We start from the raw sequence: 24,039 nt of genomic DNA on the forward strand, positions 1-24,039 counted from the left end.
GCCCTACAGCCGCAACTTCTTCCTCCATCTATGCCTTATGGGTGCGACCGCAGGTGCCTTTGACGGTGCAGATTGTTTCGCCAACGTTCTGGGTGTTGTCCGGGATAAAACTTGCAAACATACAGCACTGCTAGTGATTGAACATTTATGTAAATTTGGCAAGCCAAACGCATTCTGTACTGTACAGGAAGGCACAGAGGAGCTTGACTGACAATGGTCTACAGTCCCTTAGCCAATCAGGACACAGACACAACACGTGGGTTCTCCCTTAACCAATCAGGATGCAGAACACAATACACGTTCATACGCTGTCAAAAAAAAGCCAAAAAACTCCCAAAAATTCAGCGAAACAGCAAGCCCGCGAAAGGTGAACCGCGACGTAGCGAGGGAACGCTGTATTTCAAATCTATGCTACCAAAATGACCTTATTTTTCCACATAATATTATGCATTTATTCTCATAAAACTATGAGTATTTTACGTATTCTATGACTCTTTTCTCTCAATATTATGACTTTATTCTAAAAAAAAATTAAAGCAGTTTTTTTCAATTTCTGCTGTTTTTGTTTTTGTTTTTTTTTATTTCCAACTATTAAAATTTTCTTTGTGTACATTTTCTTCTCATAATGAGGACTTTTGTCCCATAATATTTGGACTTTATTCTTGTAACATGATAGCTTTCTTTGCAACCTAATTCTTGTTGTTTTATTTGTTTCTCATAATATTCCAACTCCAATATTTCAACTTTATGCAACAAAAATGCTGTTTTTTCCCTCAGTATTACAATACTACATACAATACTACTCCACTATTACAATATTACATTATTCTCATAAAATTCCAACTTTTTCTCATTAGATTATTTTTTCTGTTAATACTTTATTCTTGTAAAAAAATTCTATTACTGATGTTTATTTTTAAATTTTCTTGTTCAATTTCATTTTTAAAATGGGCCACTAAGAAATAAACAGCTGCGGGCCACACTTTGGGCACCCCTGTCCTATAACATGCAACCTGTTGTACACTATAGCTAACTTCTTAGCCTAGTCTATATTAGCATTTGTAAAAAATGTAAAAAAAATATATATCCAAATGTTTTTTAACTTTTCTGTATGCGACCCTCGGAAACTAAATATGATGTAAATGTGCCACTTTAGGAAAAGTATTAACTCTGAGCACGTACATGCAAACAAGCCCAGTCAGATTTCAGTATGTGGTTAAAATAAAGAATCTATGAACTCTGAGCTGAGGCTTCGAGAGATAGTGTCTTCAAATTCTCGTCACACACATACTGTATTGTGCTTCTTTCACTATGTTGAGTGATTTGGACTGTTTTTGCTGTCCATTTAATGACTAAATAATTGTTTTCACACGACACATGAATCCATAGAAAACCACTTGTTTCTAGCAAACAGAAGTCTACCTTGTACATTTGAAAAGCCTAGAAGATGTCTGATAGCAATCAAATTACCCAGTTTCCCACACAGGAAGCGGACTCTGTAGTTGCGACACAGGCCATGGCCTTGGTCCTTATTGCGGCAGACAAAGCCATAATCCTTATCATTTTTGTGGATCACATCCCCTGTCTGGTCTGACGGGATGCCATCGTGGGTTTCGGCCTGGAGAGAAAGAACACACACAAAAAGGACTATTACTCCTTATAGCTGCTGTCAAATAGTTAACTACAAATGTTTTGTGTTCTGACGTGTTGTGTTTACGCACACACTCCCATGAACGATTGATACTAGGGATGAGCGGAAATGCGTGTGGCTTAAATCGGTGCATTATTATAAGTCTGACATTGACATGGATTGATCAGAAGTTGCTATATTTATTGTTTATTATTCGGCTATATGTGTACTGTGTATGTGTGTAAATGATCTGTAAGACTTTATTATTTATTTTTGAATGATCTGTGTGAAGTTGGTGATTCATACAAACATCCAGCGATGGCAAACAGGGACATAATGTGTCAGCCTTGTTCATTGTAGTTTTCTCAACAGCACCACGTTCAGTACTACGGGTTGCCCAACTGACTTTATATCATCAGCCAAATTAGGAGCAAGCAGACGGAAAAATAAACAAAACAGGCAGTGACCGACGCAACACAAGCCGTTTACAGTTTTGTCTTGTCAAATGCACCACGTACGTGAGTGAGGCACGGCTCCTCTCTGGCTGCAGCTCACAGCAAGTCTGTCTCGGGATGTGAAGAGCGTGAAGAGTGAATATACATAAGTAGCTGCCCAATGAGGATTTCCTTCAGCACAGCTACAGATAATGACGAGCTGTACACGTTTCATGCTCATACTCAGCAAAAATGTATTACCCGTAATGGAAACTCATCGAAAACGAGTACCCCGCTCAGCCCTAATTAATACTGTACAAAAAGAAAAGGAGAATTAGTGACGTGTACACAGCCAAGGAATACGTAGTGGTGTGTCGCTACACTGAGGAAGTAAAACGTCGCTTTTGTTCTTTTTACTTCACTTTTTGCCCTTCATGCTCTCCCAAGCGTGAGGCAGACTCTTCTGATGCTAATGCGTCAAAGAAAAAGAAAGTGAGAGTGAAAAATAAATGGGATTAGACATGGTGAAGAAAATGGAGAAATCAGCATTGGTTGCATGCACAGTCCAATGCCGCGGCCATCATGAAAAGGTTAAGATTGTACCTTTCAACATGTGAAAAATCTGTTCCTATGAAATGGACAGTGATAACTAAGCAGCGCAGTGCTCGCATTATTGAGACTTCCTCCTCCCAATAAGCTTATTACTGTTCCTTTCATTCTTGCATTGGTATGACTGTAGTATTTTATATGTCCTTTATGTGTTTTTATTAGTGTGAATGAAATGTTCATTTTACGATCATTTAGGAATAAGTTCCCACTTACACTAAAACTCACCGTCGAAGGAACAAAATGCGTACGTAGCCCGAGGACCTCCTGCATGAACCTTTTAGTGCATCAGCCTGCCTGTCTCATTGTCCCTCTCTCAGCAGTCTATCAGGGTTTGTTGTTTATTTCTGTTCTTGGTTTAATTAGTAGCTTGATACAGAGTGGTTTTGTTGCACTTAGTTGCCTTTTTTAACGTTCTCCCTTGTTTCCATTTTTGCGAATGGACTTCGCTGCCCTTGATGAGCTTGGAAATGAAGACATTTTTTGTATTCAGCTGTCCTTTGTCTCTGCATCTTGGGTCCAAGCAAAACAAGCCGTCACACAGCAATCACAGAAGACATGTGAGAAGCCTACTAGAAAATACAGTCGTCCCTCATTTATCGCTGTTACTTGGTTCCAGACCCGACCATGATGAGTGAATCTCTGCAAAGTAAGCTTCCTTATTTATAAATGAAACATTTTCGTACTTAAAGCATAGAAAACCTGTTTACAACCTTCTTAATACAGTTTTGAACATTGTTAGAGCCTTCTGGACATTAAATAACACAGCAAAATCACGTCTGGTGTGTCTCACCCAACATTACAGTAACATTACTGACACCTTCTTCTGAAAGCCTTCTATTTATAGTGTTGTTCGTTTAATAATTTGGATGTTTAATTGAGGCAAAAAATATCTAAAATGTGCTTAAATAGGTAACATTTTTTGTCTAACAATAGGCCATATTCAACCACAAAACAGCAGGATTTATTAATTCATATAACGTTTAAAAACGTGAAGACGGGAAATTTGTGTGTTTTAACTCATTGGGCCTAAAATCACCCAAAAAACAGAAAATAATACATTTTTGTCTGTGCAAATCTCTAACAATTAACTCTTCCTATATGTTAGAATGGCAATGTAAAATGTGTCATCCCAAACAAATGTACTATACAGTGGTGTGAAAAAGTTTTGCCCCCTTCCTAATGTTTTATTTTTTTGCATCTTTGTCACACTTACAGTAAATTGTTAGGGTCTGTTTTTTTGTTCCGCTCCATTTTGTGCTGTCACCTTTTGACCTCTGTTGTGCTTCCTCTTAGATCCCTTCATTCCCTGAGAGGGAGGGGCCACAAGGCGCACCTGTAGCCACTCTGCCATCAAGGGCTCTTAAGCTACCTGGTTACAGGCGGAGGAGGAGGATGTGGGATCGTTACTAGTGGCCTGCATGCTGCCTGTGAAGCTCCAGTTTGTTTGCGTGCATTTGTTTAGACCTGTTGTCTTGTGCAGATTGAGCCTCATCTACATCCTACTTGCTCCTTGTGACGCAGTCCTGCTCACCATTGAGTTTTTGCCATTTTTCCACGGTGCCTTATTTTTTAGCTCCCTTAGTTGTTCTGTTCTACTTCAGCGTTTTTTGGCTCAGTGGATTTTTGGATTCTGTTGCTATTTGGTTCCTGTTCTACTTTCATTAAAGACTCTACTTTTGACCTGAATTGTGTCTGGCTCCGCATTTTGGGATCTTCACCTGACATAAATGTTTCAAATCATCAAACTAATTTAAATATTAGTCAGTGACAACACAACTGAACACAAAATGCAGTTTTTAAATGAAACTTTTTATAAGGGATGCTCCGATCAGGGTTTTATGCAGCCGATACCAATACTGGTCAACCAGGACGGAAATTGTCCGATACTGATACCGATACTAATCACATGGATTAATTATACATTTTTAAAATTAATCATGAGTGCTATTAGCCAGGGGTGCCATATAAAGGGAAAACGGGTCCCTTGACTGCCAGGGCCCCCAAAATAGGTAATCACTAATAAAAATGAGTAATTATTTATTAAGGGGGCTGGGGAGGGGGCAACATGCTCCCCTGCTACTGGCTACATCAGTGGTGTCAAACTCGTGCCATGGAGGGCCGAGACAGGTTTTCTTTCCAGCCAGTCACTAAAGCAGGTGATTTTAATGATCAACACCTTCAGTTTGAGGGAAGGAGCTCATCAATTAAATCACCTGCTGAAGAAACTGGTTGGAGAGAAAACCTGCAGCGTCTCGGCCCTCCAGGGCACGAGTTTGACACATGTGGGCTACATGATATGAAAAAAGGAACCATAAAATCACCTTAATTTAGACAAAAACACATTTTACTTACTTTTTGAAGACGACATACCACTCTGAAACTTCCAGAGGATGAAGTGAACCCGGTGTCTTCCACCGCTGAGAACGGCTGCTAATTTTGTCTGATGAATTCAATTATTTTTCGGCTTATTAGCTTAACTGTCACACACGTATGGGCGAGTGTTAGCCACACGGCTGCGTTAGATGCCGTGAGTTTAGGTCAGTTAAGGTCAGTGTTCATGACTCCACCATAAGAAAGACACTGGTCAAAAACGGCCTGCATGGTACAGTTGCAAGATGAAAACCACTGCTGAACAAAAAGAACATCAAGGCTCCTCTCAATTCTGCCAGAAAACATCTTGATGATCCCCAAGACCTTTTGGGAAAATACTCTGGTCTGATGAGAAAAAGTTGAACTTTTTGGAATGTGTGTGTTCCATCACATCTGGCATAAAAGTAACACATTTCAGAAAAAGAACATCATAACAGCAGTAAAATATGGTGGTGGTAGTGTGATCGTCTGGGGCTGTCTTGCTGCTTCAGAACCTGGAAGACTTGCTGTGATAAATGGAACCAAACATTCTGTTGTCAACTGAAAAACTTCAAGCTGAAACGAACTTGGGTTCTACAGCAGGACTATAGCTGAAACATACCAGCAAGTGAAGAAAAACAAAATTAAGACTTTGAAGTGGCCTCGCCAAAGTCCTGACCTGAATCCTATTGAGATGCTGTGATATGACCTGAAAAAGCGGTTCATGCTCGAAAACCCTCCAATGTGGCTGAATTACAAAAATTCTGCAAAGATGAGCGGGCCAAAATTCCTCCACAGCGCCGTAAGAGACTCATTGCAAGTTATCGCAAACGCTTGATTGCCGTTGTTGCTGCTAAGGGTGGCCCAACCAGTTATTAGGCTTAGGGGGCAATCACTTTTTCCGCACAAAATTTGTTCTAATGATTTCAAACATGTAAGTGTGACAAACACTTTTTCACACCACTGACACAACAAAGTCAAATGTTGTGAAATGCAATCATGTATTGTATATTATAAATATTTTTTTAATCATTTTTAATTTTTCCACAAATAGGATGGTGGTGTACATTGTTTGCCGAGCCCAAGCTGATCCCTGACCTTTCGTTCTGCACCAAAAGAGCATCCAAATGCACATAAACGTGATAACACAAAGACAATTTAAGAGTGACTATTACTGATCATAAGTCTGGTTTTACTGTTCCGAATTACACCATTAAGACTTGCAAGTGGTATGAAGTTTGCACTTTCGTTGTGAGTTGAAACAGAGCGCGCCCGTCTCTGCGTCATCATGCTGCACCACTTTCTAATCTGCCCAAGGTCAATATGACATTTGACGACTCTCGCCCATGATTTTAATGGTCAGATGCTGGCATTTTTGTGTATAACGCACATAATGCACAACAGAAGGAGGCAAGCATTAGCGTGCACTGACAAATGCAATGCTGCCATAAAAAAGGCAGTTGCTGGCTTCAGTTGCTGTTTTGCCACAGGCATTGGATGTAAAGTGGAAATACTGGGCCGCTTATCTTGTAAGGAAGGCAAACAGCTGCTGTGTTATAGTGCAACTGTGTCATGTACCAGCATATTGGCGGCGAGATGGACCAAAGGGACCCACAACTAGAGTCAGATGTCACATCAATGTCTGCATTAGGGTAATGTGCTAGAACCTGCATGGACTCAATTTACCTGAATGTCCAGCGGACTGTTACACAGGCGATCGGGATAGGCCTGACGCAGATCTGTTAGCTTCTCCCAGTCGCCGGATCCCCTCTCATCATCCCTGTCAAACCATTCTGTCCACTCAGCCTCTGTGTGGGACACACACAAACACATACACATATTGGTTGCAAATGTCAGACTTGTTTATGTCAAAGTCTTGTCCTGGAGTCCATTCATGTGGTCTGAATCATTTGCAGACAAGTAGAGTAGTTGGGGACTTCCACTTTTGACATGAAATACTGTATATCCACATGACATTATTATAATTGCATATTGACTAATAAGCATATTGCCCTGATTGAAAAAAAAGTATTTTAAAAATTAAAAAATAACATCAAAAACATAATTTGGGCAACAGGAATGTGCTGAGATTCCCTGTCCTAGTTGAAATATCATCAACTATACAGAAAAATAAATGAGTCAATTAGTTTTGGCCTCCCTGTGGCCTACAGAGGGGGTCATGTGTTCGGGTAACAGGGCCGAGTGAAAACCCAGGAATAAGGAGGAACAATTCCAGTAATAGCTCGCCACTCTGAATTTCACGGCTTCAGTCTATCACAGTTTTTCCAAAATAAATTAATAAATTATGCTGTTTCGTGATTGAATACAACCATTATTACTAAAAAAATGCATATTTAAGCATGTTATGTATTTTTTTCCGAAATGAAGCATTTTCAAGCATAAAAATACAAATATAAGGCAGCCAGAAGATGCATTCAAAGACTGCGATGATCAGATCAGATCAGGAACCCGTTAACTGGCATAAACGAGAGACTACTGTAAGGAAAAAATATAACATTTCTGAAGGATTTAAATGATTATATTTCACGGTAAAATAAAATTTTGGGGGAAGGCAACAAATGCTATTTTCCCAGTGTTCAAAGTAGATTAAATGAATCTTTTACATTGTATTTATTAAATATGCAATCAGATCAATGTGCAGGATACTTTGCTTAATGAAGAAAGTTTTTTACAAGTTCATTTTATTGTACATTTATACAGTTTATTTCCTGGGGACGCAAATGCCGCAGATTCGGTGGAATGGCCCTAATATGTGTGATGCCTCCTCTACTTTGGTGCACACGAGGTCATGTTTGTATGCCGGGCTAATTTGTTTCATAAGCACACTTTCTAGCAGATAAAAGATGAGAAGTGTCTAATTGGAATCCGATATGAAGGAGTTGGCAAAAGCAGAGACAGTAACACCACTGAGGCAGACTACTGATGAGAAGATCAATTGCAGCTCAGAAAGACGTGAAAGTGCAGCAGCTCAGTAAACAGTTTTGCTTGTGTGTGTGTGTGTGTGTGTGTGCGTGTGTGTTTACTGAGGTGCTCATTGTAACCCAGAAGAATACAGATCCATTTCAAGTGAAATGATGGTGGCTATAGCACATACTGTAGAAGACATTAGTGATGTTTTGTTGTAAAATATCGTTAACTTTTGTGAACGATGTGTGATGTTACATTCTTCATGCTAAATGTCTTCTTAACTTGACATAAGGCTTGTCACGACAACAAATTTTGCAAAAGTACTCTGAACTTCAGTGGGTCAATGCAGATGTCGGCTCATTTGCATATACACTTGATCGACTGTTATCAACATTATGTGTGGAATTTGCTTTGTTTACGTTTAATGAGGTGTAACGTTTTGTCGGAGTTTGGCCAAAGTACATGTTCTCGTTGAAGCAAAATGCGTTTGGTGCACAATGAGGTGTTATACTTCGGGAATCAGGGCAGCTGAAACGTAAGTTCCACTGTTTTGTATTACAGTCATGGAAAAAATGATTAGACCACCATTGTTTCTTCAGTTTATTGACTGGTACAACTAAAGGTACATTTGTTTGGACAAATATAATGATGATAACAAATAAAGCTCATAATAGTTTAATTTCAGAGCTGATATCAAGCAATTTCCATGGTTTTCTTGATAATAACCAAAATCACCCAAGTTCTTACATGAATAGCTATAGCATTGTACTGCCCAAAAATTTAACTCTTATGAGCTATTTTTGTTGTCATTGTTATATTTGTCCAAACAAAGGTACCTTTTAGTTGTATCAGGCATTAAAATGACCAAGAAACTGAAGAAACAAGGGTGGTCTAATCATACATTCCATGACTGTATTTATTTAATTGTCTTTGTCACAAATGTTTTCGTGTCACAAAATGACGTTGGAAAAACGGGCTGAATTTGACATCAGGTTGTGTTTTATAGACAACAGCCACAAAGAAAGTATTCGATCGTGTAGCACACGACACACACAGCTGAAAAGTAGTGCACTCTTTAGTGTGTAGCACAAAGACTGAATGACTAACAAGAGGGTTCGCTCACTCCGTTCATTCCGCTTAAGTACCAACTCGCCCAGGTGTTGAGGCAAATGCACAGAGTGAACTCTCCTGTCATCCAGCCTGTTTGGTAGAGAGAGAGGAGAAAAACTAACACGTATGCACATATCAATTTATCGAGGCCGGCAAAATGATCAAGTTGGTTTTTATTTATCGTGCAATTAATTGATTTATTGATTATCTTGACAGGCCTAGTTAACATTTTTCTGTGTAGCACAAAAGTACTTTAAACTGAAGAAAAGAACATATATTGATTGAAAAGCATTGACAAGTGTCATTTATTGAGTGTCTTAAGTCTTTTTTTGTACAAATACATCAGGTCAGGCTTTCCATTGAGATATTTTCCTAGATTGTTTTCTATGAATTCACTGAAGATATAAAGTAGATCCCCTCTATTTGCGGGTGTTCTCAGACCACACACAAATGGTAAAAAACTTAAAATAAGCCTTGTGCTATGTCTACGGCACTACTGTACACAGCATCAATTTGCTTGGGTAAGTGCTGTCTATTTGCAATGAATCAGCTTGACATTTACACCCATGCTTACACAACACTAACGTCTCCTTCACTCACAGTTAGGGGTGTCACGAGATAAAACGTGACAAGATTTCTCCTTCAGAAAAACACTCGTGTTAATAAATAAATTAATCACACAATAAATGAAAATGAACTGGGTAATTTTCCCTCCATGTATTGCCGTGTCTGTTTTCATCATTGCTTCCAAACAGGCAGGAAGAGGACTCACTCTGTGCATTGGACCAGCACCTTGACACTTCATAGAACGGCTTTGGGCATTGTAAGATGGCATGAGACCTCTTGTCAGTCATACGTACAGTCGTTTTGTGTCTGTCGGGCTAGGCTGGGCCTGCTAGCATACGCGCAATAGAAGAGTGCAGCATCGTGAGGAGCAATGCAAAGCTGTAAAAATTAGAAGGAAAAAAACAAAGCCAAATGCCACAGGTGAGCCCTGTAATAATGACCAAGTACAGGAACTTTTAGAAATCCAATAACCAACGTTAGCATTCATGTATGCTGCCGTCACACACGTCAATTAGCATGGCAGGCACCTAAATGCCTTTTTTGTTTTGCTTCTAACACACACTATGGGCTATAGTTATGGGGCCAAATGACTCCCTGCAAGTAATATCTAAGAACCATGTGGTGTCCAATCATCACCATTGTTATTACTGACATATATTTCGCAGAGTGCAAGGTTTTATTTCCCACTATTTTTCATGAACTTACCATTGTGGAGCTGCAACTAAAGATTATTTTTTTGGGTGGATTAATCTGAAGCGGGTTGTTTCGATTAATCAAGTAAAGGGTTAGGCCCTAGACAGACCACATCAATATGAAGAAAACACATGGCACAGATCAGGACAAAATGGTGGGTTTTCCTCACACAAATTTAAAAAAATTATGTTTTCATGAAAAAAACATGAATTTGGAGGGTCATGAATGCTCAATCACAAATAATGGATTTAAAAAAGATTTAAAATGAACTTGAAAATGAGCTTTCACTGCAAACAACAGGCGTTTACTAGACACACTGCCATTTATGGAAAGCCATATTCTTGGATTGTCACATGACAACTACTACAAAATGTTTCCTATACGTCACTTAGGGACTTGATGGGTTCAAGTGGAGCAACAAAGCTGTATAAAGTGTTTTTTACGGGTTCATTCATGGCAGCCTAGGCACTGATATACAGTAGGCATTGAGATGTGATGCAGGGGTGGACCGGATTGATCAGCTCACATGGGATGCCTCTGGGTCTGAGCAAGGTTTGTGCGAAAGTGTGAAGAGCTACCTTGCATCCACTGGCTGCTGGCCGTTACGGTGAAATGCTCCGCATAGCTCAGTTGAAAAAGACTAGAGCTTCTGGCTTCTGAGGAGGCTTTTGTCCCTGTGGACACAGATAAATAATGCAAATGCATTAAGTTCTATAAAGATAGCAACATGACTATTGCATCCTAAACTAGAACTGTTTGACCATCTATCACAGGGGTGTCCAAAGTGCGGTCCACGGGACATTTTCAAACGGCAGCTGTTTTTTTTTTTTATTAGCCTCATGGCACATTCTAAAAATATAACTTTAACAAGAAAACTAATAAAAAACGAACAGCAAAAATGGAAAAAATCCGGAGTAATTTTACCAGAATGAAGTGAAAATATTCTAAGAAAAAAATTGTAATCTAATGAGAAAAACAGTCATAGAATAAAGTAATATTATGAAGAAAAATTATGTAATTTTAGTAACATAAAGTTGAAAGTTTTGAAAAAAAACAAAAAAGAAAAAAAATCAAGCAAAACAAAGAATTAATTGTAATTTAGGAAAATTAAGTTGGGGAAAGAGTTACAATATTATGGGAAAAAAGAGAAAATATTACGAGAAGAAAATGAACAAGAGGCAAGTTGAAATGCTTATAAAATTCTTTTCAAAAAAAGGCAACAGCAGAAATGAAAAAAACGGCAGAAATGTTACGAGAATAAAGTAAAAATATTAAGAGAACAAAGTCATTCTAATGAGAAAACAGTACCAATTTTACAAGAATAAAGTTATATTATGAGAAAAAATAATGTACCGGTAATTTTAGTAGCATAAAATTGAAATATTAAAAAAAAAAGTTGTCATTTGTGGACAATAAGATTGGAGAAAACGTTATAATATTATGAGAATATATAATAAATAAATATCATTTATCTATATTTTACATTTTATTTTATATTTAGAATAAATAAATCTTGTAATCATAATATATAATATAATTATTATTATACGTTTAATCAATATAATTAAGTTATAAGAAGATCATTTACAAGAGGTAAGTTGAAATAGTTGGAAAATAAAAAAACAAACTGCTGTAATTTTACAATAATAAAGTCCAAATATTAAGAGAAAAAAAATCACCATTTAGCATCAATAAACACGTAATAAAATAATATATAATTATAGTAGCATTTCACCTAAATGACAAAGCTGAAATGCAGGTATGTCATGAAATATATATAACTTCTTAGCATTTCTCCATGTGCTGCTTTACCAAACGTCAAAGTGACCCCTGCATGCTTTCATTTTTCACTACGTTGCCCTCGCTGGAAAAAGTTTGGACACCCCTGGTCTATCACTGAATGCAAAGCAAGCAACACTGCATAGGTTCCTACCTTGATAGACAGCGTGATCTTCTACAGCAGAAGAGAGGTTTCCTTTCACCACTATCAAAGACCATGGATGTCTGAGGAGGACAAGGGACAGAGATGGATTATGAAAAACTAACCAGAAAGGAAAAAGAGTATCATAAGAAATATACCAGCATGCGTCACAAAGGTAAAGACTTGCCTTTTATTTTGCATTTCCCCCCAACTGGTGCCCCCCTACTGGTTGTGTGTTTGGAAAATGTTGCATTTCAGGAAATGTGGGAATTTTTGGGATGCAGAAAATTGTTATCCTGAATGTTTTGATGCTGGAATTGTTTGAATAGGTTTGGAAATGTGGAAAAATCATATTCATTTCAATGGGAATTTTTGTGTGGAAAATGCAGAACAAGGAAAATTGTCATCCTGAATGTTCAGAATATATTGGATGCTTTAGTGCTGGAATGGTTTCAGCTGGTTGAGGAATGTGGAAAAAGTAAGAATTCTTCAGCTCACAGGCAATTTGTTTTTGGAAAATGTGAAAGGAAAATTGGGAATTTTGGGGATGTGGAAAATTGTTAGTCTGAATGCCCTTGTCTTTATGTCTTTTATGTTGGAATGGTTTGGTTAAGAACTGTGAAACTCTTAAAAAAAAATTTTTTTAAACATGTCCATTTATTTTTAATAAAAAAAAAAGTGTGGCCAATGTGGAATTGGAAATTGCAATGGAAAATGTGGGGAATTTTGGGGCAAAAAAAATTGGAATTCTGGTAAAAAGTGGGAATTTTTTTAATGTGGAGGTTCTGGTAAGAGGTTGGAATTTTTTTAATGTGGAAATTCTGGTAAAACGTGGGAATTTTTGAAATGTAGAAAATAGCTGGAATGTTTAGAATTAGTTGAGTAATGTGGAGGTTAGAAGAATTCGTCAAATCAAAGGCAATTTGTGTTTACAAAATGAGGAATTTGTGGAAAATCGTTAGTGTGAACATCCTAAATGAGCTGAGTGTTTTCATATTGGAAAGGTTAGAATCAACTGAGCAATGTTGAACTTATAAAAATTGTCCATTGATTTTCTATTTGAGTTGTGTCATGAAAAATGTAGAATGACAGAAAGTGTGGGAATTCTTTGGGACTGTGTCAAACATACAGCCATCGCCTCCTGAATGCGCTGAATGGTTTGAAATGGTTGATAAACGTGTAGTACCGGTAGTTGAACATCAAAAATAGAGGAATTAGGGTGCAGAGAAATAATGATTACAAATTTAGAATTATTTCATGAAGAATTATGACAAGCATTGTTCTCAGGGCAGTAAACGCAAGCAAACATCACAATGTCTCATGAACGTTGGTTTACTAAAGTGCCTGAGGGTGAGCCGCAAGCGACAAAGCCTATCTCGGCATGGCAGCTGTGTTGGTGTGTTTGCCAGCAGGGTGGGGAGAGAATGAAACAAAAGTCATTAAGCGGAAACCCCTCTGCCGCTTTGCCATCACTCCCATCTCATTACACCACCGCCATGGAGCAGAGTGCAAATTGGAAAAGCTAATCCAAAGCCTTGCTTACACCTTCCATGTTTATTAAAGCATCTTCATGTTCCTGCAAATGTTGTACTTAAACGTTACACCGTTATGTTCGAAGTGACGGAACACAGTGAGGAATATTAGTGTTTGATCCCCTGCTGATTTTGTTTATAATAACAAGGGTATAATAGTAATAATGACGCTTAGCAAATGAATTAGTATTTCATTGAGGTCAGTAGGTACAGTATTTGGTTCCTGTCCTGAGTCCTGTCCCTTTTAAAGAAAGAAATCTCAACTCTTTATCCAGTCCAGGGGTCGCCAATGTTTTTCCTTGTGAGAGCTACTTTTACAAAATGAAAATGGCCAAGAGCTACTCATTTTTGTAACATTTATTTTCAGAGCTTATTTTAAACCCAAACAAGCGAATATGCTTGTTTTACCAGAACATTAACAAAATGCTGATGTCCACAACTCACATTTTGTATTTCAGAATGCATTTCTTTCTACTGTTCTTTCATTATTAACTGAAAACCTGAATGAAAAGCAGGCTTGCGGGCACCTCATGTGGTCGTGGGGGGCTACCTGGTGCCCGCGGGCACCACGTTGGTGACCCCTGGTCTAGACAAAAGACAAACAAACCATCTTCCATTCAAACATCTCCTCCATCAAGGGCAAGACCAAAGAGCTGAGGGGTGGATCTAGCTTTTTTGAAAAGGGGGGGTGTGGCCGACGCTGAAGGCCGAGGCGCTAGAAATGGAGTGGGCGGTCTGGGGGCCCTCCCCCATAAAATTTTTTAAAATTAGACCTCATTTCCTGCAATCTGGTAATATCTGAGGCCAAGTTTATGTCCTTAATTTAAAGAGTTTGTTGTTATTTTTATCCTTGGACTATATCGTTTAAGCCAAAACATTCTATTTATAAAATTACCGGTACTAGGAGAAACCCATTTTAGCTCAATTTCCTGAAATATTTTCCAATTTGAAGCAGCTGTAGATTCCGAGGATTTGAGCATAATTTTATGTCACTGGGGATCGCTTTCCTGGTTAATTTTCATTGAGAATAGACAACAGTTTTCCTCATAGTTATGATGCCAGAACCTTTATTTTGCACCTCCACCTGAATATCCATGTACAGCACACCTTCAATGTCCAATGTAAATGATCAGCCTGACAGCGGAAAATCCGCACCTGGAGCTGACCTCAGGGACCAGATTGTAAACCTGCACAAGACTGGAATGGGCTACGAGACCATCAACAAGAAGCTTGGTGTGAAGGAGAGCACCATTTTTCTTTTCTTTTCTTTTTTTTTTAACATTCTGTTTCCCTCTGATGGAATAAAGCCATCATAAAAATGATACGCTGTTCATATCTTCGTAAGCAAAAGTCAAATACCTATTTCCCCCACTTGATGATAGTTAGAAAATGCCAACAGGATCGGTCCCTTATCAGTCATGATACAGAATGCAACATTTGTTCACAATTGAGTGACGGACCGACTGACGTGCTGGTGAATTTCCGCCTCCTGTTTGAGCAGCGTCTCATTCACAACATGGCAAAGGAGCCTGGCGAGCTACAACGCTCACCTGCAAACCTTAAGTCCCCTTGTGTGGGAACACTTGGGATTCAGTATAAAAAGATGGAAATAAACAAGTGGACAAGACAACAGCAGTGTGCTGAGACTGCAGAACTGCGGTCCGGTATGTACTATGTAAACACGTCTAACACGCTAACGCCACTAAAGAGTTTGATTTTCACTTTTATATGTCTAGTTTTCAGGATTTAATTTTTTTAATTGTACATATTTCTAAATATTTATTTTGTTCCGTCAAACTGTAGCAAAAACAGAACAAACTGATGTGTCATTACACTTTAATAAAGTTAACAATAAAGCACAAGATATTTCATGTTGTTGTATGTTTTCATTGCTGTACCGAAAAAAATGAATAAATAAAGTAACCCTAACTTGTGTACCGAGGTACATACAAAGTCTGATTTTTTTTTTTGTACCGTTCTACACCCCAAGTAGAAACAAATAGAACGTTCCACACTTCATGTATCAGGGGTGTCCAAAGTGCCAGGGGGCCATTTGTTAGGTAAGTTAATATATTAATATTATGAGAAGCAAACCAAACAAAATAAAGTAGCAATTTTTGGAAAATTTGGTTGGGGAAAAAAGTTATATTATGAGAATAAAGTCAAAATTATTAAAGAAAATTTACAAGATGAAAGTTGAACTATTTGGAAAATTTAAAAAAAACAGCAAAAATGTAAAAAATCTGCAGTAATTTTACAAGAATCATGTCAAAATATTAACAGAAAAAAGTTGTACTCTAACCAAAAAAGTACCAATTTTACAAGAATGAACCTGTAATGTGAGGAAAAATAATGTCATTTTGGTAGCGTAGAGTTGAAATATTAAAGAAAAAAATAGTTGGAATAATATGTTAAACAAACCAAACAAAATAAAGTTGTTACTTTTGGAAAATTAGGTTGGGGAAAAAGTGAATAATATTATGGGAATAAAAGGAATAAAAAACAACAGCAGAATCAGAAAAATCAGCAGTAATTTTAGAAGAATAAAGTCATATTCTAACAAAAGAAAAGTTGCAATTTTAGGAGATAAACTCATCATATTATGAGGAAAAATAATGCAATTTTAGTAGAATAAAGAAAATTGAAATATTTGGATCATAAAAAAATACAGCAAAAATGTGAGACTGAAGTTCATACTCATAATCGATTTTCCACCTGCTGTATATCACAAAGCTGAGATGCAGTTTTTCTTGAAATATACACAACTTCTTAGCATACAGTATGTACACGTATTGCTTTACAAAATATCAAAGTGGCATCCTTTCATATTTCAGTACGTGGCCCTCACTAGAAAACTCTGTCATAGATCTTTAAATGATTTCTTATGTAATGAGCTTACCTAAATCCTAAAGTTCCGATGTGCTGGCTGCCAAGTTTGGTGATAATCTTTTTGGCCGAGTCTTCCAAGTTGTTGGAGGCCTCATCACTGACCACCATGGCGACTATGAGGCCCGCCTCCACATTGTCGACATATTTTGCGAGCCGATGACTCTCCTCCTTGCTGCGATATGTGTCAAACCTGTGGTTGGTGAAAGCAAGCAAGTAAGTTTTATTAGACCATAGCAAACCAGTCGTTATTTATAGATACAGGGTCTTAACTGGGGCTGTCAAAATGAACACAATTCCAGTGACATGTGGACGTAATTAACCAATTAATCCAATCAAACATTTTAAGCCCTCGTGTTGATAGTCAGTCAATCTCGATTTACTTCATACAATGGTACAACATCAAGTGCTTTCCACAATAAAAGCTGGGTCAACATACAAAGGACAGGAATGCACACATACAGAAAATTAGAAAATGGATCAGTCAAATAAAAAATGAGTCTAAAATACTTACAGGAGATTCAAAGTTGTAATATGGGTAAGAACAATAATATAAAAAAGATAAATAACGAAAGGGTGGCTCGAGCGATGAAAAAAATGACAAAATCAGAAAAGTAAAAAGCAGCTAACTATAAAATAGATGTAAAAAAACCCCAACTAAATACAGTCAAACCTGTATATAGCAGCCGCTAAAGGGAAACGCCAGAAGTGACCACTATAGACGGGTGGCCGCTATAGACAGGTTGAATTTGTGCACGCACATATTAACATGTTCACAAAAATTAAAAATTTTGTGTTTAAAAATAATTTTAAAAATTAAATCAAAGAAGGTAATAAAATTATAAAAATATAAGTAGCAGAGAAATATTTTTAAAAATTAATTTTGTCACGTTTGGTTGCTGCTGTCAAAAGCTTGACCCCCGGTATGCAGAGACGAGGCGATGGCGTGCAAAAATAAGGAATCTTTAATGAAACCGGCGCAGGTATTCACAAAAATACTGGAGCAAAACCAAAAGAGACAGAGGGGAAAAGACTCTGTTGACACATAAACAGGTAGGTAAATCTAGGGAAACTAGTAATATCAATAACAACAATGAACCAATGGCCTTTTATCCGCCTCAAATGTTAATTGACCACAGCTGCGCGGCCACCAGGCGAGAAGCGGCTGCCTCTTCCTCCCCGGAGAAGGCACAGCCCGCCAAAATAAGAGCGCAGGACAGGGGACGCTCCCTCCTGTCCTGCAGAATGTCACAAATTTCCATCTTTGATTTTTTTTTAAACACGATTTTAAAAGCAAGAAATAAAAATTTTAGTGAACGAGCCCGAGGATATATGTACAGGATACGCGTGAAACAGTCATGAATGGGTGTGTGCGTGAACAATTGAGTGCGGAGGAGGTGCGAAGATCGTCGTAAACTAACAATACCATCGCTCCTTTCTTATTGAATGGGCTTCTAATCTCTAATTAGTCTGCAATTAAGTGAAATTTTAGATGTTTCTGAAAGTCAGTATGCCTTGCGATCGTGTAACATCCTCCATCTCTCTGTTCCCCGTGTGAGAGCTGAACTGGGGAAGAAAGTGTTCTGTTTTGCAGCCCCCACAGCGTGGAATCTTTTACAGGCTGAACTAAAGCTCTCGGAACTCATCCCTTTTGGAGCCTTTCGGTCCTTGCTGTTGGACAAAGAGCGTGAGACCACAGAACAGTGCCTTTGTTTTAAATAGCTTTTTATCTATTTTATCACCAATCACCTGCACTTTACAAAGTATGTGTGTTCATATACATTGTATGTAATCTTTTAGATTTGTATATTTTATCACTTGTGACATGTGCTGCTGACCTCTTGGCCAGGTCAGCCTTGTAAAAGAGATCCTGATCTCAATGGGTTTTTATCTGGTTAAATAAAGGTTAAATAAAAAAATGTTTTATTCAGGTTTTTGGCCATTTTAGAATCTATTCACGGCGGCATTGCAAAGTGGGAAGATTACCGTTTTGGCCGTCATTGAATCTTTTCAGGGTGGCATTGCAAAGTAAGAAGACGGCTTTTTTTATGTGGAACAACTGACAGTTTGTGTGGATCTTGTGAATGATTGTGACTGAGCTAGGACTCAGTAATTAAAGTCTACACACAACGGCTTCATTGCTTAAAAAACGAAACTTTTTCGTACATGAAGCTTCTGCTTCAGTCGGTATTTTGGCTGCTATATGTGGTCAGATATTGACCAAGGGATACAAAATGGGCGGCCGCGTTAGACAGGTGACCGCTATACACAGGGTCTATAACACGTAAATTTTCTGTGGGGGATTTTCCAGTGGCCGCTATAAGCAGGTGGCCGTTAAGACAGGTTTGACTGTATAGAATTAAAATTTAACTAAAAACTGGAAATTCTTTATTGAAAAAAAATACTAGTCGAATGTTCGGTGCTATTAAGTTTACATGGTTTCCCGAAAGTACGGTGTCCGCAAAAGTGTGCGACACATTTTGGTGAACAAAACAACCAAGGTCAAAACAAATTAACATTTAAAAAAACACAGAAACAAAACACGAAAGAAATTACAATCACACAAACCGGAAAAGGAATATACCAAAGCCCAGATTGAGAGGAATGGAGGCCGATAACAGTGAATGCCAAACGATTAGCTCTCAACGTGTGAGTGTGCATGGTGTGTTGAATGAAGACAAAGTGATCAAACAGCAGTGAAAGCTTATCTTCCGCATCGGATGATGAATATAGCAGATGAAAATAGCATTTGTAACATGTCTGTCTGTGTTCTTACACAAAATCAGTAAACCGTATTAACAGTATGCCCAGTTCATACTTGCCACCAAAAGATGGCATTGTTGGCACACTGATGGAATAGTCTACCGGCATATATTAATAAAGAAGTACCGTAGTAGTCTTATTTGTATTTTTCACTCACTTTGCCTAGAAACGAAACATACAGACCATGCTTTGGCTTCTTGTTTGATGAAGTCTTATGTGGATATTCCTTTGGTTTTAATCCTAGTTTGATTTAACGTAGTTTAAGAGCGTAAGTAAGTATTATATGTAACACACAAATAAACAAAACTAAAATGCTAAATTGCTTTGCCGTTGGTTAATTTGTTTTCAGAAATGTTAAAATGTTTCACAGTTTGTTATGCACTTCTCGGCCACCACACTAAAGTCTGAACTTATACACAATACAATACACAATGTAATATACATACATTTAACAAAAATGTTGAGTGGAAAATAGAGTTATTGCATACATGAAGACATAATAAATTGATTTATAAATTATGTAAAGAAAAATTATGAAAGTAAAATTAATAAATAAAATATAAACCTAAATGTTTAACGTCTGGATGCTTTTTCAATCTGTCTCTTTTACAATAAAGCTACCATAAAAGTGATTTACTGTTTATATTTTTGGAAGAGGATGTCAACTTTCAAAATCAGCAGAGATCACTTAGATTTATTTCACCCACTGTATGAGTGAATAAAAACAAAAGTCTCCAATTGTGCACTGGTGTAAATACTGTATATTAGAGTACCCTAATGTTAACATAACGGTTCCCCAGTGGTCACCTCATGCAGGTATAATTAATAACATACTGCAATGCTCGAGTCATTATAGATGTTTGTCTCCTTTAATAATAATACACAGCGTGCAGGCATTTTTAGCACTCAGCTTTGCGTCCCTTCTCACCTGTCATCTCTCAAGACCTCTCCATTCTTGGGGTCAATGACGTGGACGATCATGCCTCGGTTCCCCCAACTCCTCTCAAACGAGTACTTGTTTTGCTTGCTCTCTCCAGGGTGAAGGGTTTTGTTGAGGAACGTCCACGACAGCTTCTTGGCCCCATGGATCTCCAAAGACCCCCCAGTCCCCACGCCAATGTACTTGCGGCCAAAGTAGCTGTGCTCCTGATCACTGTCATCTGACCTGAGAATAGCAGTGTGCAGACACGTCCTTACAAGTAACGAAGGAAACAGGCCAAAACAGTACAGTATAACCCACATGTGTCAAACTCGTGCCCTGGAGGGCTGAGACGCTGCAGGTTTTCTCTCCAACCAGTTTCTTCAGCAGGTGATTTAATTGATGAGCTCCTTCCCTCAAACTGAAGGTGTTGATCATTAAAATCACCTGCTTTAGTGACTGGCTGGAAAGAAAACCTGCAGTGTCTCGGCCCTCCATGGCACGAATTTGACACCCCTGGTATAACCTGTTTACGCCGACGTCCCATGGATTGACTGACTTGCGTCGACATAAGCGGTTGTCGACATGAACGGTTGGCGACATAAGCGTTTGACGACATAAGGGTTAACGTAAACGGTTAGCGGTTAACAACATAAGTGGTTGACAACCGCTTACATCAACATAATTGGCTGTTGACATAAGCGAGTGATGACAGAGGTTGATCTCTTAAGCAGTTGACATAAGCGGTTGTCAAGGTAAGCGGTTGATGGTTGATGACACAAGCGGTTCACAGTTGACATCACAAGTGGCTGACAACCTTTTACGTCAACATAATTGGCCGTCGATATAAACGGTTAACATCAAAAGTGGTTCTTGACATTAGTGGGTGATGATATTAGCGGTTGAATCATAAGCAGTTGACAACATAAGCGGTTGACCTCATAAGCGGTCATCGACATAAGCAGTTGACATCGGAAGCAGTTGTTGACATGAACGTTTAATCTAAGCGGCCTGTCAGTCAGGGGACCTTAGAATTGTCCTAACTTTTCCTCCTTATACGGCACCTCTGGCCAATAGCACTCATCATAAATAAATTGATAAAATTACAGCTCCAAGTGATCAGAATCATCTGATTTCACTCATGGATGATCGATATCGAAATCGGCAGCATAAAACCCTGAGAGGAGGATCCCTACTATGAGGATATTAGGTGGTACAAATATCCCTGCTCCAAAACCGCTGTGATAACAGATAATGTCTCAAACCTTGTAGTCAACTTCAGTCCTAATGAAAAATACCAAATATTTAAGAAATTTGTATTATTGTAACCCTTTAAATGCCCATTTGATTACATGATGTCACTGTTTCTTAGTGTATGTAACATAGAGGGAAAGGCTTCTTGAGACGTCATCTGTACTTCTGTGAAGAAAGTGTCGGACGTTTTGCTCCTCATCCAAAGAATTTTGTCAGCGAACTAATAAGTGCTGGTAGCCTAGGCCTTAAGTACAGTAAGAGTGGGCGGAATTGGTGTGCCAGCACCCTCCTTCTATTGGTTCCTGACACTAAGCCTGGGCGGAGTAGTGGTATAATCCTCTCCTGCTATTAACACCTCCGATAAAAGGGGAAGTGTCACTCCCTGAGTTGGGTATGAACGACTCTGATCCTGGCTCATTAGCATCTATTGTTCTGGCTCGGCCCTGGCTTCACCTCATTTGCAAGAGCTGTGGGTTTTGGTCTCAGTAACCTGCTGAACACAGGGTCCAAATTAAACCTCAAACTGTCACACCTTGCTGTGACACTACTGGTATGTTTGGGTCATTGTTGACTGTCACTCTGTTATGGTGCATTTACTCATGCTGACGTTTTGCACTCAGACCCTGGTCCCTTCTGCCCGGGGCGGAGCTGCGGGATGTGCTGCAGCTGCTCATCATTAACTAACCTACTTATACTCACCTGTTGCTGTTATCGGCACTCAGCTATTCCTCCGGATCACTAGGCTACACCACGCTTCCAAGATCATCTCCTGAGCAGTCCTGCAACATGTCCCGTAGCTCCTTCAAGCCTGGTACAGTTATTCCCTTTTTGTCGCGGTGCCCTTTTGATTTTTCTTATCGCACCGTTGTTTTTTGTTCTGACTGGTAACAGAGACTATTAAAGCCTGTCCTACAACTTCTTTTGTCTTCTGCATCTGGGGATCCATTATAAACTGTTTTCCTGCGCACTCCGCGTCACACAAACCACCATTCCGATTCAATGATGGGTTCTGTTGTTTGACAAAAATAGCTTCCTTTACTCCTCTTTCAAACCATCTGTTTTCTTTGGCCAAAATCTTTACCTCGCTGTCCTCAAAAGAGTGATTGGTTGCTTTAAGGTGTAGATGTACTGCTGATTGAGGACCACTAGAATTGTCCCTGCAATGTTGATAAAGCCTTTTTTGGCATTTGCTTAGTAAGCAAAGCCTTTTTTGGAGCATTTGCATTTGCTTAGTAAGCAAATGCTCCAAATCGGAAACATATTTTTATTAGTATTATTTATTTACTTTTTATTTAATAACCAGTGATCCATCCATCCACACATTTTCTATAGCGCTTGTTCTCATTATGGTCACGGATATGCTGAAGCCTATCCCGGCTGTCTTCGAGTGAGAGGCGGGGTACCAGCAAGGCACATATAGACAACCATTCACACTCATATTTACACATTTTGGACAATTTCGAGGCTCCAATTACCCTAGTATTCATATTTTTGGAATGTGGGAGGAAGCCGGAGAGTACCTGCAGAGAAACCACAAACTCACGAGAAGAACATGCAAACTCCACACAGAGATGTTCCAGAGGAGATACGAACATTAACCGCTCAATCTTTGTATTAACTATAAATACGTCCGGCCAATAACAAATTTTGGTCTTGGTGCCTTATGTGGCATTACGTTTCTAAAAAAAAACAAAAAAAAAATTATTAATGGATAATGCAGGCTGGAAATATTTGATAAAAATTTGGAATTTGCATGTTTTCAATGCAGTTTACCTTCCAAACAGAGAAATGGTGAGGTTGCCCTTGTAAGGACAATCTGGACTTCCGATGTGCAATTCCCCTTTGTTCCCAATAAGAATGTGTTTTGCTCGAAGAAGAATGGGCCGGTTGGTGTCAGCAATCACCAGCTTTCCTGCACAGGTGGGAGACACAAATAAAGAGAGAAAAGATGGAGAGGTAGCATTGAAGCCTTCTGGCATGGTTTTCATGCTCCGGTGCTCACAGACACCTCCTGTTTCCGACCATTTATGGCCTCTACCACAAGCGCTCCACAGCCCTTCAAGTCTTAGGTCTTACTTTCGCCACTTTAGCCTCTTTGATCACCAGAAAAAAGCCCTTGCATTTTGCACATTTCATTACGATATTGCACAAATTTTCACTTTGAAGGACATCTTCTATGAAGGTGCTCGCTGCTTAAACCGAGTAGAAAAGTTTTGAAGTCATCTAAGGAAACACAAGACAACTAATCCGCTTTTCCCACGAGACACAGCCAAGACTAATGAAGACTCTCAGTTATGCTTGGATGTCTCAGGAGGATTGATTGAGGGGCAACTGGAGAAAGGCGCTTCATCTGTAGACAAGGGGTGTCCAAAGTGCAATTTACCTGTTTTTTTTAAATTGGCACCCAAGAAATATTCTACTTAAGAAAATGAAATGTTTGAAAA

General features: G+C 38.7%; 1 protein-coding gene across 5 annotated transcripts in view; it reads right to left on the reverse strand.

Annotated features, from left to right (window-relative positions):
- The window catches only part of LOC129178688 (cell migration-inducing and hyaluronan-binding protein-like), a 182,743-nt gene that overhangs the window by 66,622 nt on the left and 92,082 nt on the right, over positions 1 to 24,039 (reverse strand). For all 5 annotated transcript variants that reach the window (XM_054771148.1, XM_054771150.1, XM_054771151.1 and 2 more), the window contains 7 exons: positions 23,369 to 23,507; positions 20,351 to 20,587; positions 16,673 to 16,852; positions 12,254 to 12,324; positions 10,899 to 10,994; positions 6,709 to 6,830; positions 1,471 to 1,618 (listed from right to left, as the gene is read on the reverse strand). In XM_054771148.1, coding sequence (XP_054627123.1) covers positions 1,471 to 1,618; positions 6,709 to 6,830; positions 10,899 to 10,994; positions 12,254 to 12,324; positions 16,673 to 16,852; positions 20,351 to 20,587; positions 23,369 to 23,507 — 993 coding nt within the window. The remainder of the gene's footprint in view (positions 1 to 1,470; positions 1,619 to 6,708; positions 6,831 to 10,898; positions 10,995 to 12,253; positions 12,325 to 16,672; positions 16,853 to 20,350; positions 20,588 to 23,368; positions 23,508 to 24,039) is intronic.

This window comes from Dunckerocampus dactyliophorus, chromosome 3, assembly GCF_027744805.1.
Source record: "Dunckerocampus dactyliophorus isolate RoL2022-P2 chromosome 3, RoL_Ddac_1.1, whole genome shotgun sequence".
Classification (NCBI taxonomy): domain Eukaryota; kingdom Metazoa; phylum Chordata; class Actinopteri; order Syngnathiformes; family Syngnathidae; genus Dunckerocampus; species Dunckerocampus dactyliophorus.